The sequence below is a fragment of the Pseudophryne corroboree genome, chromosome 4 (assembly GCF_028390025.1).
Source record: "Pseudophryne corroboree isolate aPseCor3 chromosome 4, aPseCor3.hap2, whole genome shotgun sequence".
NCBI lineage: Eukaryota > Metazoa > Chordata > Amphibia > Anura > Myobatrachidae > Pseudophryne > Pseudophryne corroboree.
Genome location: NC_086447.1, coordinates 488,047,425 through 488,062,458, shown reverse-complemented (window position 1 = coordinate 488,062,458; position 15,034 = coordinate 488,047,425). Strand labels below are relative to the sequence as shown.

The 15,034-nt window shown below is 44.5% G+C and overlaps 1 protein-coding gene across 4 annotated transcripts in view; it reads right to left on the bottom strand.

The window, feature by feature from the left end:
- The window catches only part of LOC134909816 (uncharacterized), a 366,238-nt gene that overhangs the window by 304,071 nt on the left and 47,133 nt on the right, over positions 1 to 15,034 (bottom strand). For all 4 annotated transcript variants that reach the window (XM_063917096.1, XM_063917098.1, XM_063917097.1 and 1 more), the window contains 3 exons: positions 14,321 to 14,453; positions 12,910 to 13,061; positions 11,026 to 11,178 (listed from right to left, as the gene is read on the bottom strand). In XM_063917096.1, the coding sequence (XP_063773166.1) occupies positions 11,026 to 11,178; positions 12,910 to 13,061; positions 14,321 to 14,453 (438 nt within the window). The remainder of the gene's footprint in view (positions 1 to 11,025; positions 11,179 to 12,909; positions 13,062 to 14,320; positions 14,454 to 15,034) is intronic.

The window sequence follows — 15,034 nt, the reverse complement described above, 5'->3', positions numbered from 1 at the left end:
AACAACTGGAAACAATTGGACAAAGTTAAAAAACTGGGCAAAAATTCAAATTTTTCAGGTCTAATTGAATATAATCCATAAGGTCCAATTGTAAGCAAGTCAGTCATATAATTATGCCAGCACTATACAGAGAAAAACAGAGTTATGGTAGACTTACCATTGTTAACTCTCTTTCTGCAAGGTACATTGCTTCCACAGAAAAACATTGGGGTGTAGAGTGGATCTTGATCCAGGCACCAACAGGCTAGAGCTTTAGGCTGTCCCAGGATGCATTAGGGCAGGCATGTCCAAACTGCGGCCCTCCAGCTGTTGAGAAACTACACATCCCAGCATGCCCTGACACAGCTTTAGCATTCTCTGACAGCAAAACTGTGTCAGGGCATGCTGGGATATGTAGTTTCACAACAGCTGGAGGACCGCAGTTTGGACATGCCTGCATTAGGGCCTTACTATATACCCCGCCTCCAGGCACTGAGAGCTCAGTTTTTTAACCAGTCCAATGGAGGAGCAGTCAAGAGAGAAGGCAGATGTTAGTCACATAGAACCACATTCTCACAACAGGAGAAGGTACCAGCGGCTAATGCCATACAAACCCATAGAAGCAAGGTGCGTCAGGGTGGGTGCCCTGTGGAACCAATGTACTTCACAGAAAGAGAGTTAACAATGGTAAGTCTACCATAACTTTCCTTTTCTGCAGCAGGATACATTGGTTTCCACAGGAAAAAATTGGGGATATCCTAAAGCAGTTCCTCAAGGGAGGGGACGCGCCTTGGTGGGTATGAGAACCTGGCATCCAAAGGAAGCATCCTGGGAGGCAGAAATCTCAAAGGCATAAAACCTAATAAATGTGTTCACTGAGGCGTAGCTGCCTTGCATATTGTTCTACGGACGCGCCACGGTGGGCCGCCCAAGAAAGTCCAACAGACCAAGTAGAATGGGCTTTAATAGGAGGAGGAACTGGAAGTCCAGCCTGCGCATAAGCTTGTGCATCCCCATTTTAATCCATCTGGCCAAGGTTTGCTTATTCACAGGCCAGCCACGTTTGTAGAAACCAAACAGTACAAAAAAGGGAATCTGACCTCCTGTTAGAGGCAGTCCTCTCTATATAAATACGGAGAACCCTTACGATATCCAAAGAACACTCTTTGGAAGACAAGTCTGAAGAGATAAAGGCCAGAACTACAATCTCTTGGATAAGGTGAAAAGATGACACCACCGTAGGCAAATAACCCGGTCGAGTTCGTAGAACTGCCCGGTCACTGTGAAAAATCAAATAGGGTGGACGACAGGACAAGGTGCCTAAGTCCAACACCTGTCTTGCCAAGGCAATAGGCCAGCAAGAACAGGACATTGGCCATAAGCCATTTAAGGTACGCCGACTCAAGAGGTTCATTTGGAGACTCTTGCAGGGCTTTCAGTACAACAGTCAATCCCATAGAGCCACAGGAGGGACATAGGGAGGCTGAAGCCTAAGTACGCCCTGGGTGAAAGTATTAACGTCAGGTATAGATGCAATTTTTCTATGAAACCATCTGACAAGGCAGATATGTGAACCTTGAGGGAGGCTAGACGGAGACCTAAGTCAAGGCCTCGTTGCAGAAAAGCCAGATTCTGGAAGTTTTGAACGCAGAGACATCATAATTCTTATCAGCACACCAGGTAAAGTAAGAATTCCAGATCTTGTATTAAATCCGGGCATATGCCTGGTTTGCGGGCCTACATATAGTTCGGATAACCGCCTCGGAAATTCTTTGGCCCTCAGGAGTGATGCTTCAAAAGCCACGCCATCAAGGACAGTTTGGCTAGGTCTGGGTAGAGACAAGGTCCCTGTACAAGGAGGTCCGGGCACTGAGGAAGTGGAAGGGGATGCTTTGTCGATAGACCCTGCAGGTCTGAGGACCATAGCCGCGGAGGCCACGCTGGAGCGACTATAAGTGGTATTCCTCCTTCTTGATTGAACTTCCATAGTACCCTGGGCAGGAGACACTGGAGGGAACACGTAGGGCAGCCGAAAGTTCCATGGAACTGCCAGTGCATCCATGAACGCTGCTTGAGGATCCCTGGTCCTTGATCCGAAGACCGGAACCTTGTGATTGTGTCGAGACGCCATTAAGTCTACGTCAGGAAAACACCACCTGTCCACTAGGAGTCGAAAGACTTCTGGATGAAGACTCCACCCTCCGGCATGCACGTCCTGGCGACTGATGAAGTCCGTTTCTCAGTTCAGGACACCCGGAATGAACACTGCCGATATGGCTGGCAGATGGCGTTCGGCCCGACAAAGGATTTTTGACACTTCCATCCTTGTCATGCGACTCCGAGAGCCACCTTGATGGTTTATGTATGCCACTGTGGTACTGATCGTACCTGAACAGGCCTGTTCTGTATTAGAGGTAGGGCGAGAAATTACATTGAACACTGCCCTCAGCTCCAGAATATTTATTGGGAGGAGTGATTCCTCCTTGATCCAACGACCTTGAAAAAAGCGTTGCTCCAACACCGCTCCCCATTCCCTCAGACAGGCGTTCGTTGTCCGCAAACCCCAGTTGTGGACCCAGAAGGGACAGCCCCTGCTCTTGCTGGTTCCGGATTCACCAGGTCAGCAACAGGTCAAAGAGATCATGTGAAATCTGATCCAATGAGGCAGGCCATCCCACTTGGACAGGATTAACCTGTGTAGTGGGCAGGAATTAAATTGAGCGCACTCTGTTGAAGGCCGACACCATCAGGCCAAGTACTTGCATTGCCGAGTGTATAAACGCTCTAGGACAACTGAGGAAGCATCTTATCCTGTCCTGAATCTTAAGGACTTTTTCTGGAGACAGAACCAGTCTTCTGACTGTGTGTGTCCAGGAGTGCCCCCCCCCCCCTTTCCCCTAGGTACACCATACTCTGAGCTGGGACCAGTGAGGACTTCTTCCATTAGATAAGCCACCCGTGGGCTTGCAGGAAAGTTACCTTCAGTTGCAGATAACAGAGGAGGACTTCGTGGGAATTTGCCAGAATCATCAGGTCGTCTAGATACGGCAGGATGCCGACTCCCTGGCGACAGCAGGGGCAGAACTCTGGGAGGCAACGGAGTCAACTGCCGCCGGGCTCCTGCTTTGAAGGGGGGCACTTCTCCTCCTGTTCTGTGTGCTCAGCGACATTAATCAATTAAGTTAATAGACAGCAGCCGGTAACTCTTCCGTAGCTGACTTCCCCACTAACCACTACACCTTAAAAATCACACCCTCTTTTTTATAGATATATTGGAAGCAGACACCTTACTGATGAAGCTATTTGCTCATATAAAGGAAGCATGAGAATTCTAACTATATGAAGTTATTTCTCTGATAATTACAAGTAACTTCATATAGTTAGAATTCTCACACTTCCTATGCAACAGCAGATATCTCCTTCAGTGAGGTGCATGCTTCCAGTGTAATAGGTTGTGGGTTCTAATCCTGGATATGACACTTGCAAATTAATTGTCAGATAAATAATCAGCATTGTGAGGGACTGAGCAGTGTAGTGTGTGGCTGGACCCCTACATAGATCTGCCTAGTTGCAATGGTTTTGTAGTAGCTTCATATAGTCAGAATCTGCAGGCTTGTTATATGCAGGAGCAAATTATGTATATATATGTATATATAGAAGCAAAGTGGCCGGCACTCCCCATGCTAATGCAGAAACTGCTCCGGTGCCCTCCATGAGATGAAAACATCCAATTGTAGAGAAAAAGATCTGGCGGCACTCAGGAGACTATGTCAACCAATATGAATTTTTATTGGAGCAACATCCAACAATTGTTTCGGGCCTCCGCCCGTCGTCAGGGATGCAAGTCACATTAAAGACATACATTTTATACCCCCATATGAACCTCCCACCACATGTGAAACATAAAGATTAATCATCTCACCTGCAGGCCCACTCACCGTGACGAACGCCACACTGCTAGCCGCCGCCACGAGCCATTCCGCTCATCAGCCGCTGCCGCACAGCAGATGACGTCATCAAGGGGCGCCCGCAAGGAGACGGAAACCCAGCATGGAAATCGGTTACCTAGGTAACCAAAACAACAACACAAAACGAACAAACATTAATATAATCTGACATTACTAATATACATACAAATATAAAGTGAAAACACAAAAAATACATAATATATCATGATAAAAACAAGCTATGGGACGCTGTACTGTAAACATTCCCAAAAGTAAAAGATTAATATATGTGGCATATAAACGAGTATATAAAACCATGTTTCTCACGGCATCAGCTGGGTACTGGGTGTATCAATTATCATTTTAGATAATCCATAATAAATTCAGAAGGATATATTTTATGTGTGATTAAAGATTTATAGAAAACTATGTAGCCCATGCTGTTCATTTAGGCCTTTAGGGGCCAATGTGTCTAATCTAAAAATCCAACGGCACTCCAATTGGAGTAGCCTTTTGCCCCTATCTCCACCCCGAATTGATGCCGGAACATGATCGATAAGCTTACTCCTAATACTCGCAATGCTGTGCGATTGTTGCACACAATGGCGGGCCATGGGTTGATCACTAGATCCTGACTCTAAAGCAGCCCTAATAGCTGACCGATGGTTAGCCATCCTCTCCTTGAATTGGCATTCTGTCTTGCCCACGTAGTGCAATCCACATGGGCAAGACAGTACATAGATTACAAATCTTGAAGTACAGGTGAGAGGGAAATTAATCGTGTATTTCTTACCCGATCTCGGGTGTGAAATATAATCACCCACCAACATAGAGCGACAGGTGACACATCCAATGCACCTGAAACATCCAGGCTTCCGCGATAGAAAGTGCTGTTTGGGTTTGGCCTTCACTAGTTCTGTTACATCAACTTTTACAAGCAAATCCTTCAAGTTTTTGCCTCTAGAATATGCTGGCATTACTCGGGTATTGAGTAGACCTGGGAGATCCTTATCCGTGTTGATAATGGGCCAAAACTGCTCCGGTGCCCTCCATGAGATGAAAACATCCAATTGTAGAGAAAAAGATCTGGCGGCACTCAGGAGACTATGTCAACCAATATGAATTTTTATTGGAGCAACATCCAACAATTGTTTCGGGCCTCCGCCCGTCGTCAGGGATGCAAGTCACATTAAAGACATACATTTTATACCCCCATATGAACCTCCCACCACATGTGAAACATAAAGATTAATCATCTCACCTGCAGGCCCACTCACCGTGACGAACGCCACACTGCTAGCCGCCGCCACGAGCCATTCCGCTCATCAGCCGCTGCCGCACAGCAGATGACGTCATCAAGGGGCGCCCGCAAGGAGACGGAAACCCAGCATGGAAATCGGTTACCTAGGTAACCAAAACAACAACACAAAACGAACAAACATTAATATAATCTGACATTACTAATATACATACAAATATAAAGTGAAAACACAAACAATACATAATATATCATGATAAAAACAAGCTATGGGACGCTGTACTGTAAACATTCCCAAAAGTAAAAGATTAATATATGTGGCATATAAACGAGTATATAAAACCATGTTTCTCACGGCATCAGCTGGGTACTGGGTGTATCAATTATCATTTTAGATAATCCATAATAAATTCAGAAGGATATATTTTATGTGTGATTAAAGATTTATAGAAAACTATGTAGCCCATGCTGTTCATTTAGGCCTTTAGGGGCCAATGTGTCTAATCTAAAAATCCAACGGCACTCCAATTGGAGTAGCCTTTTGCCCCTATCTCCACCCCGAATTGATGCCGGAACATGATCGATAAGCTTACTCCTAATACTCGCAATGCTGTGCGATTGTTGCACACAATGGCGGGCCATGGGTTGATCACTAGATCCTGACTCTAAAGCAGCCCTAATAGCTGACCGATGGTTAGCCATCCTCTCCTTGAATTGGCATTCTGTCTTGCCCACGTAGTGCAATCCACATGGGCAAGACAGTACATAGATTACAAATCTTGAAGTACAGGTGAGAGGGAAATTAATCGTGTATTTCTTACCCGATCTCGGGTGTGAAATATAATCACCCACCAACATGGCCACCAAACAAAGGGTCCTAGAGATTCCTAGAGAGATATCTTTAAAGAGTAAGATCGTGGCAGATAATGGGATACAAAAGATTCCCTGGGTCAATAGATTCACTGAAGCAAGTAACAACACAAATAGGGAAATTAAAAAGTTTTGGCCCATTATCAACACGGATAAGGATCTCCCAGGTCTACTCAATACCCGAGTAATGCCAGCATATTCTAGAGGCAAAAACTTGAAGGATTTGCTTGTAAAAGTTGATGTAACAGAACTAGTGAAGGCCAAACCCAAACAGCACTTTCTATCGCGGAAGCCTGGATGTTTCAGGTGCATTGGATGTGTCACCTGTCGCTCTATGTTGGTGGGTGATTATATTTCACACCCAAGATCGGGTAAGAAATACACGATTAATTTCCCTCTCACCTGTACTTCAAGATTTGTAATCTATGTACTGTCTTGCCCATGTGGATTGCACTACGTGGGCAAGACAGAATGCCAATTCAAGGAGAGGATGGCTAACCATCGGTCAGCTATTAGGGCTGCTTTAGAGTCAGGATCTAGTGATCAACCCATGGCCCGCCATTGTGAGCAACAATCGCACAGCATTGCGAGTATTAGGAGTAAGCTTATCGATCATGTTCCGGCATCAATTCGGGGTGGAGATAGGGGCAAAAGGCTACTCCAATTGGAGTGCCGTTGGATTTTTAGATTAGACACATTGGCCCCTAAAGGCCTAAATGAACAGCATGGGCTACATAGTTTTCTATAAATCTTTAATCACACATAAAATATATCCTTCTGAATTTATTATGGATTATCTACAATGATAATTGATACACCCAGTACCCAGCTGATGCCGTGAGAAACATGGTTTTATATACTCGTTTATATGCCACATATATTAATCTTTTACTTTTGGGAATGTTTACAGTACAGCATCCCATAGCTTGTTTTTATCATGATATATTATGTATTTTTTGTGTTTTCACTTTATATTTGTATGTATATTAGTAATGTCAGATTATATTAATGTTTGTTCGTTTTGTGTTGTTGTTTTGGTTACCTAGGTAACCGATTTCCATGCTGGGTTTCCGTCTCCTTGCGGGCGCCCCTTGATGACGTCATCTGCTGTGCGGCAGCGGCTGATGAGCGGAATGGCTCGTGGCGGCGGCTAGCAGTGTGGCGTTCGTCACGGTGAGTGGGCCTGCAGGTGAGATGATTAATCTTTATGTTTCACATGTGGTGGGAGGTTCATATGGGGGTATAAAATGTATGTCTTTAATGTGACTTGCATCCCTGACGACGGGCGGAGGCCCGAAACAATTGTTGGATGTTGCTCCAATAAAAATTCATATTGGTTGACATAGTCTCCTGAGTGCCGCCAGATCTTTTTCTCTATATATGTATATATATATATATATATATATATATATATATATATGTATGGGGGGGCACCAGTATTTTTCTTGCCTCCGGGCAACTGGGACAAACTTACGCCACTGGGCAACAGAGATGAGCCGTCATTAACAGCCATGACCTTGTGAAGATCCGACTGATCCATAGCCAGTCCAAATGGCAGAGCCTGGAATTGGAATGGAGGTTGCCATTAGCAAACTGCAGAAACTGCTGATGCGCTATGGCAAAAGGTATATGTAGGTATAGATCCTGTATATCCAGGGATACCATATAGTTTCCAGATTCCCTAGCCAGTACAATGGAGCACAGTGTTTCAATATGAAACCTGGACACTCTCAAAACGGGTGTGGTATGAGTTGCCAGTGGCCGGGCCCCCGGAGGCCAGCATACCGGCACCGGGATCCCAACCGCTGGCTTGCAGACAGTGGGGCTATTGCAAATGAGCCCCTTGCGGGCTCGCTGCACTACGCGCACCACACCATCTATTCTCCATCCAGGGGGGTCGTGGACCCCCAAGAGGGAGAATAGGTGTCAGTATGCCGGTTGTCGGGATTCCAACGCCGGTATACTGTGCGCCGGGATCCCAACAACCGGTATACTGAATACCACCCTCACAAACTTGTTCAAAGATTTGAGATTTAGTATAGGCCGGAACAACCCACTACGTTTTGGGACAGAAACAGGGTCGAATAATAACCTCTACCTCTCTGGGACTGAGGTACCGGCACAATCTACTCCTGCACTCAGGAGGGAACTCACCACAGTTTGGATTGCGAGGAGGAAGCAGACAGTTTAGAGGACCCAGCTATACGGGAGTGACCTGGTGTAGGTTTCTGTCTAACCAAAGACTGATACATTGCTGCAGTTGGTTAATCATTTTTTTCCCGCCCAAGGCGGATTAACCATAGGAACAATATGAGGTGCAGTGCACTGGTGGTCACATAGTGAGCGCTATGCATTTCACCAGTGTACCCAGTAGGTTGGTGAACGCAGCCCAGGGTGCTCCATTGCATGAGCTGCAGACTGACTGGGAGGCGCATGACATTTAGTACACAGACCGTCATATAACACTTCTCCCTCTGGAAAATCCCTGGAGCATGCTCTGCATGATGCAGGAGCTTCCACTGATTTACTGCCCTTTCTGTTAAACATTACGTGAGAATGCAACAACAGAGCGAGTAAGTACAATATTGCCAGACAAAGTGCAACACCTGCGACTAAATCCGGTATTATGTGACTGAGTACACAGTAGAATATACGTATTGGATAAATGCTGTATCGCACTATATTAACAGACCCAGATGCACCTAGCCTCTTAGGGTACAGAATATAGTGACAGTTATATCTGGAAAACACTGAGACTGAAACCACACAGCAGATACAGGCACACACAGTCATAGGCAATGCAGAAATTATTATCACAATAAAGATGCACTGAACTAGAATATATATATATATATATATATATATATGTCGTGGAAAGAAGGCGGCACTCATTCAGACTCCTGTGCAAGTGATTAGGTCATTTATTTAGGCCACCCTGGTCTAAATAAATGACCTAATCACTTGCACAGGAGTCTGAATGAGTGCCGCCTTCTTTCCACGACATATTTAGTGACCTAGCGTCACCAGGAGGGCACCATAGCGTTTTTTCTTTGAAGGTACATAGGAGTGCCGGGCTCTTACAATTTGTCTATATATACATTATATATATATATATATATATATATACATACACACACGCAGCACGGTCCTAGAATACTCACACAATATATTCTGGGACAGGTACACTTTCTTAACTAACGCTGTATAAAGACATTTAAAATACTCAAGTGTTTGTAAAGTCACAGCGCTGTATACAGGTGGCTTTACAAGGGAGACCTTGCCCTGCAATCCCAGAGACCAGTAGCAACTATGCTCAGAAGATGGCGCCCAGCGTCTGTCAGGGAATGAGGGAGAGTGTGAGGCAGCTCCAAGGCGGGAAATCTATGTGGAGATGGCGCTCTGGGCCGGGGAAAGGGCTACAGGTCAAGCACCGGTTCCCCTATGCTGGACTTCCACCGCTGGTACTACAGAGCCTTATTAAATGGGGAGTTAGTACACCCGACCTGTATTCTTACACCCTGGCGGTCTAGTGGGGTCCCTGCTCGGTGACAGTGTCCACGCCATTGCCGCGACCCATCTCCCTTGGTTGCGGATGGAATGCGATTTAATGGCGGGTCCCGCCGGGCCTGACCCTCTTACCTTCTCCCCGTAGCAGCCACGCGATTCAGGAGAGCGCCCACAAGTACCCGGGAACAGAGCCGCGGGAGTATGCGATGTCGCTTGGGAGCTGATTGAGCTGCAGCGCTGAAGTGTCACCCTGACATACAGCGCTGACAGCCCAGTTGAAGAAATCTTCTAAAAAAGCTTTTTCGGAGCTGCCCAATGCAGCCCTCCTGTTAGGTGACCTGCTGCTGCAGACACCAACTCAAAACTGAGCTCTCAGTGCCTGGAGGCGGGGTTTATAGGGGTGGCCCCAATGCATCCTGGGACAGCCTAAAGCTTTAGTCTGTTGGTGCCTCTGGATCAAGATCCACTCTACGCCCCAATGTTATCCTGTGGAAACCAATGTATCCCGCTGTAGAAATGCAGATATTCAACACTGTGAGTTCTTGTATGCATCTGTGTGACCGCATTGACTACACAGGGATTGAGAGAAACCAATCCTATGTACCTGAGAGCAGGGCAGCACAGTCAAATTTGCATCCCCCTCAATCATGAGCCACTACATCATCAAACAGCCATCAGGAAGAGGTGAGTGGGCTGAGTTGGGAGCCTGGCTAAATGGAGGCATGTCTACAAAAGACACAACCCCATAAAAATACCCTGAATATGGTAACCTAGTCATCATCATTATCAGCATGCATTTGAACCACCCCTATCCCTGGTGCAAGAGATCCATCTGAAATCACAACTCGGCATAGCCTGCAATTCCATCAACATGCCCTCAATTAAGCCAATGTGCAAATACCCTCATTAACACTTGGTAAACCCTTTGGTCGTAAGGGAAAATGCGCCTGAGTTATTATTATCATTGTTTTATATACGACTCTGAATCACCTATAACTGCAGCTACGATGCATGCGGAATGTTAAAAAAACATGCAATAATGAACCTGTGTCAAACTCTATATAAGCCTCAACGAACTGGCAATACAAGATAGCAGGCAATACAGTAATGTGAGGTAGATAGGTGTAATGAATTGGGTGTGCCAGATGTGTGTATTCTTGTTATTGTTATACTGTATAAACAGGTAAAACCGTACAATGTTGCAAAAGCTAGTAAGTAAAATAAATGTTAACGGAAGTCTTTTCATTTATCCACGGAATGGATAGTTGCTAGGTCCATTGTTATCTGTGATCACTACAGGTGCATTGAATATTGTAGTTAGAAGACTAGACAGATGGAATATATATACTGTAGATAAAAAATCCTTGTTATAGTATTCATTTATGTAGACAGTATTTTACATCCTAGTTAACTTGAATGTAAATGAAAAGTATGGCTAGTTTTCTTAAATTTCATCCAGTATACCTTTACAAACTGAAGCCAGTTCGCAGTCTTCTTAAAAGCCTTACATGGACCTCTGAAGCCCCATCCATCTGTTGTTTCCATTCCAGAATCATACATTGGGAAAGTTCTCATGGTCTGTTGCTTGCTAAATGTACTTCGGAATTTAGCAACAACCTACAGCAGTAGGAAACGTAACTGTTACTCAAAATGAAACAGAAATTACCCTATATTCCGCTCCTAAGTAGTACATACATACAATATCTTCCATTTGTGCCACTATGTGCATGCCAGTATCCATAATCTCCATGTGGATTATACCAAACACTGATTATATATAATTATTGTATTCTGATATAACAGAAATCAGATTCTTTAGTATTTAAAAATACCAAGTCTTAGTGTAAATAAAGCTTCTTACAAGCAAACACCTATATCCCTTTCACATCTCCAATGCTGGATCCCACCCGGGAATTGAAAACGGGTTCTTCCCAGGTGGGATCCGGCATTGGACCATAACAGCAGGCTTCCCGACCCGGCAATATGCCAAGTCGGGTTGCCATAGCGGCGCAGAGGCGGCGCTGGGAGATGAGCTCATGTAGTGAACGAGTCGGGATGTGCTCATGTAGTGAACGAGTCGGGATGAGCTCATGTAGTGAACGGGTTGGAACCCGTTCGCACTGCCACATTACCCCAGTGTTCAACCCAGGAATAACCCTTCTTATAACACAGGTTGAATTACCGGATCAGGTAACCCGGGAATTCTCCATGGCCCCTTTCACACCGCACATGGACCCGTGTCGACCGCGGCAATATACCGGGTCGATACCGGGTTATTTGTGCAATGTGAAAGGGGTTCTAGTGTTACAGAAGATGGAGAAGAAGATAAGAAAATAGTGGGAATAAGAGAGAGTCAGTTGTGAAATACTGTATATAGGTGACATCACAGCAATTAAAGAGATAATCAATTACCTGCACATGTAACATTATTGGCACCGTGTGCTTGCTAAGTATTGTACTTATATCTAACAAATAAAACCCACATGTATAGTATGCGTTTTGTAACTATTATGCTTGACCGGCTGTCCAGATCCTGGCGGTTGACCAGCGGTTGAGATCCCCGGCAGCGATCCGGCGGTTAGCCCGTGCTCGCCACAGGTTCTATTCCCACTCTATGGGTGTTGTGGACACCCAAGAGTGGGAATAGCACTCGGCCCCCTGCCGGCATTCTGGTGGTCAGGATCCCGGCGTCGGTTTGCTGACCGCCGGGATCAGGACTACATCCCGAATAGTACATATTACCATGCTCTAAACCACTCTAAATTTTGACTACATCCCCTCCCTAGGCTACTTTTCTAAACTACCTGTCATTTACACAGGTCATGCACAACTTATGCTCATTCTCCTTCTGTACTAAAACAACCTTCTGACCTCCAAACCAACATGCTGGTCCTACAGTAACATCGCGCTGCAAATTTATTATTTTTTGTAGTATGCCTCCTTGTCCTGGAGCATTTCAGAGCTTGGTAAACTTGGCATTAAAGCAACCTTAATAGATGCCTATATGGGCTGCAATTGCAAAGAGAAACCACAGAATAGATCTGCTGCGGTCCCACATAGATACATTCAGGGGATACTTAATACTTGATTTCCCATTACAAACTGTAGCACTTTTGTATCCAAGTTATGATTTCCTATAGATTATAAACTTGTGAATAGGGACCCATATAATAATAATAATAATAATAATAATAATAATAATATTGTTGTTGCAGATACATGTATGAGAATGAATACTCATGATTACTGGGGGTTGTCTGCCAGCTCTCTGACAGTAGAAGACTTGTTGATCAGTACTGCCACCTGGTGCACAGTATGTACAGAATTATCAGAGTAACGTTGTCCTACCAGAGAAAGCAGCTCCATCTCGTTAGCTGTGCTCTTAAGCTTATTCGTATCATACTCTATTCTAAAAGCAGACAGTAAATGTTGGAGATGTGGCTTTATCCGTTCAGTTTCTGTCTGGTGCTGCGGTAGGTCATCGTCTTCCCATTTATGTACTTCACAAAAAAAGAAACCAAAAAATGTTAATGTACTCAAAAAGCACTAAACCATGTACTCAAAGAGTTAATTACATTTAAACATTACATAGTTTAATAGTAACATGTGCCCATATTCAAGTCTACTCCTATATGTGTGAGAATATTGAAAATGTATTGATCATAATAGCCATATTTTGACACTCTCATTACAATTTGTCCAAATGAGAAAACAGCTAATGTATCATCGTACCTAGGGGGGTAATTCCAAGTTGATCGCAGCAGGATTTTTGATAGCAATTGGGCAAAACTATGGCCCTCATTCCGAGTTGATCGGTCGCAAGGCGAATTTAGCAGAGTTACACACGCTAAGCCTACGCCTACTGGGAGTGTATCTTAGCTTCTTAAAATTGCGACCGATGTAATCGCAATATTGCGATTACAAACTACTTTGCAGTTTCTGAGTAACTTCAACCTTACTCTGCCTGTGCGATCAGTTCAGTGCTTGTCGTTCCTGGTTTGACGTCACAAACACACCCAGCGTTCGCTCAGACACTCCCCCGTTTCTCCAGCCACTCCTGCGTTTTTTCCGGAAACGGTAGCGTTTTCAACCACACGCCCATAAAACGCCGTGTTTCCGCCCAGTAACACCCATTTCCTGTCAATCACATTACGATCGCCGGAGCGATGAAAAAGCCGTGAGTAAAAATACTATCTTCATTGTTAAATTACTTTTCGCAGTCGCAGTGCGAATATTGCGCATGCGTACTAAGCGGATTTTCATTGCGATGCGATGAAAAATACAGAGCGAACGACTCGGAATGAGGGCCTATGTGCACTGCAGGGGTTGGCAGATATAACATGTGCAGAGAGAGATAGATTTGGGTGGGGTGTGTTCAATCTGCACATGGTTTTGCCCAATTGCTATCAAAAATCCTGCTGCGATCAACTTGGAATTACCCCCCTGGATAGGCAATCAATAAGATAACTCCTGTTAATGCAATCTGTAACTGTCTCTGTGTAGTGATGTGGCCATGCTGCAGACGCAACACTAAATTTAGTCTGTCATTGCTCAGCTAGGAATGCAAGACTGCAATAAAGCTTAAAACGGTAAACCTTATAGGAAATATTTATCATGCTAAACTGTATGAGAAACGCAACACAGAATAGATAGGCATCCGCAGTGCACAAATAAAGATTATAGCATGTTTTGATGTATATAATAGATAGTATTTATTAGTCTGCTTCTAAACCCTTTTAATATAGAACACATTTCTCACCAGCCTTTTCTGTGCGGTCCTGAGCACTTAAAGAGACAGATCCAAACCCACCGAGGTGGTGACATTCATTATCATTTAAATATGACTTATGGACTTCCTCAGCGAGCTCAGATGTTGGCAGGTACTGTAAGCTCTAAAAATATTCATATAAAGAAATATTACAATGCACCATGGTGATTTGTTAATGGCTTACAAATGTTATTTATATATAGTCTAAGGATGAACCTTAAAATAATTGTCAGCATGGATCAGGACCTCCATCTAATTAAATAAGATGAAGGTCATGAGGCCTATTGTAAACAGCAAGGTGACCCTTGTTTTGGTTACGGAAGGGTTTAGAATAGTAGTACTATATGGTTTTGCAAAGATAAAACTTACCCTATGTGATAAAAGCACTGGCAAAGTGATAAACAGGAGATATGTTTGTCCCAGGTTTTTGACCTATGTGATTTAAACCCCCAGGAAAGGTCTGTTTCTGCTAAATAGACTTGATCAGAGTCTGGGCTATATTTTTTGTAAAAGCTGGATAATGGGTACTGGGGATATGGGTGTGAGAGAAATGGATGGACTCCACACATAAAGCGCATTTTGGATTTTTAGGCGTTCAGACTGAGAGCAGGCTAATTAGGGCCTGCGCCCGTAAGAGGCTGATATTAGCTGGGACAGGGCTTTGTTCAGGGTTTCACTACCTTGGGAAACAGACAACAGGCCTGT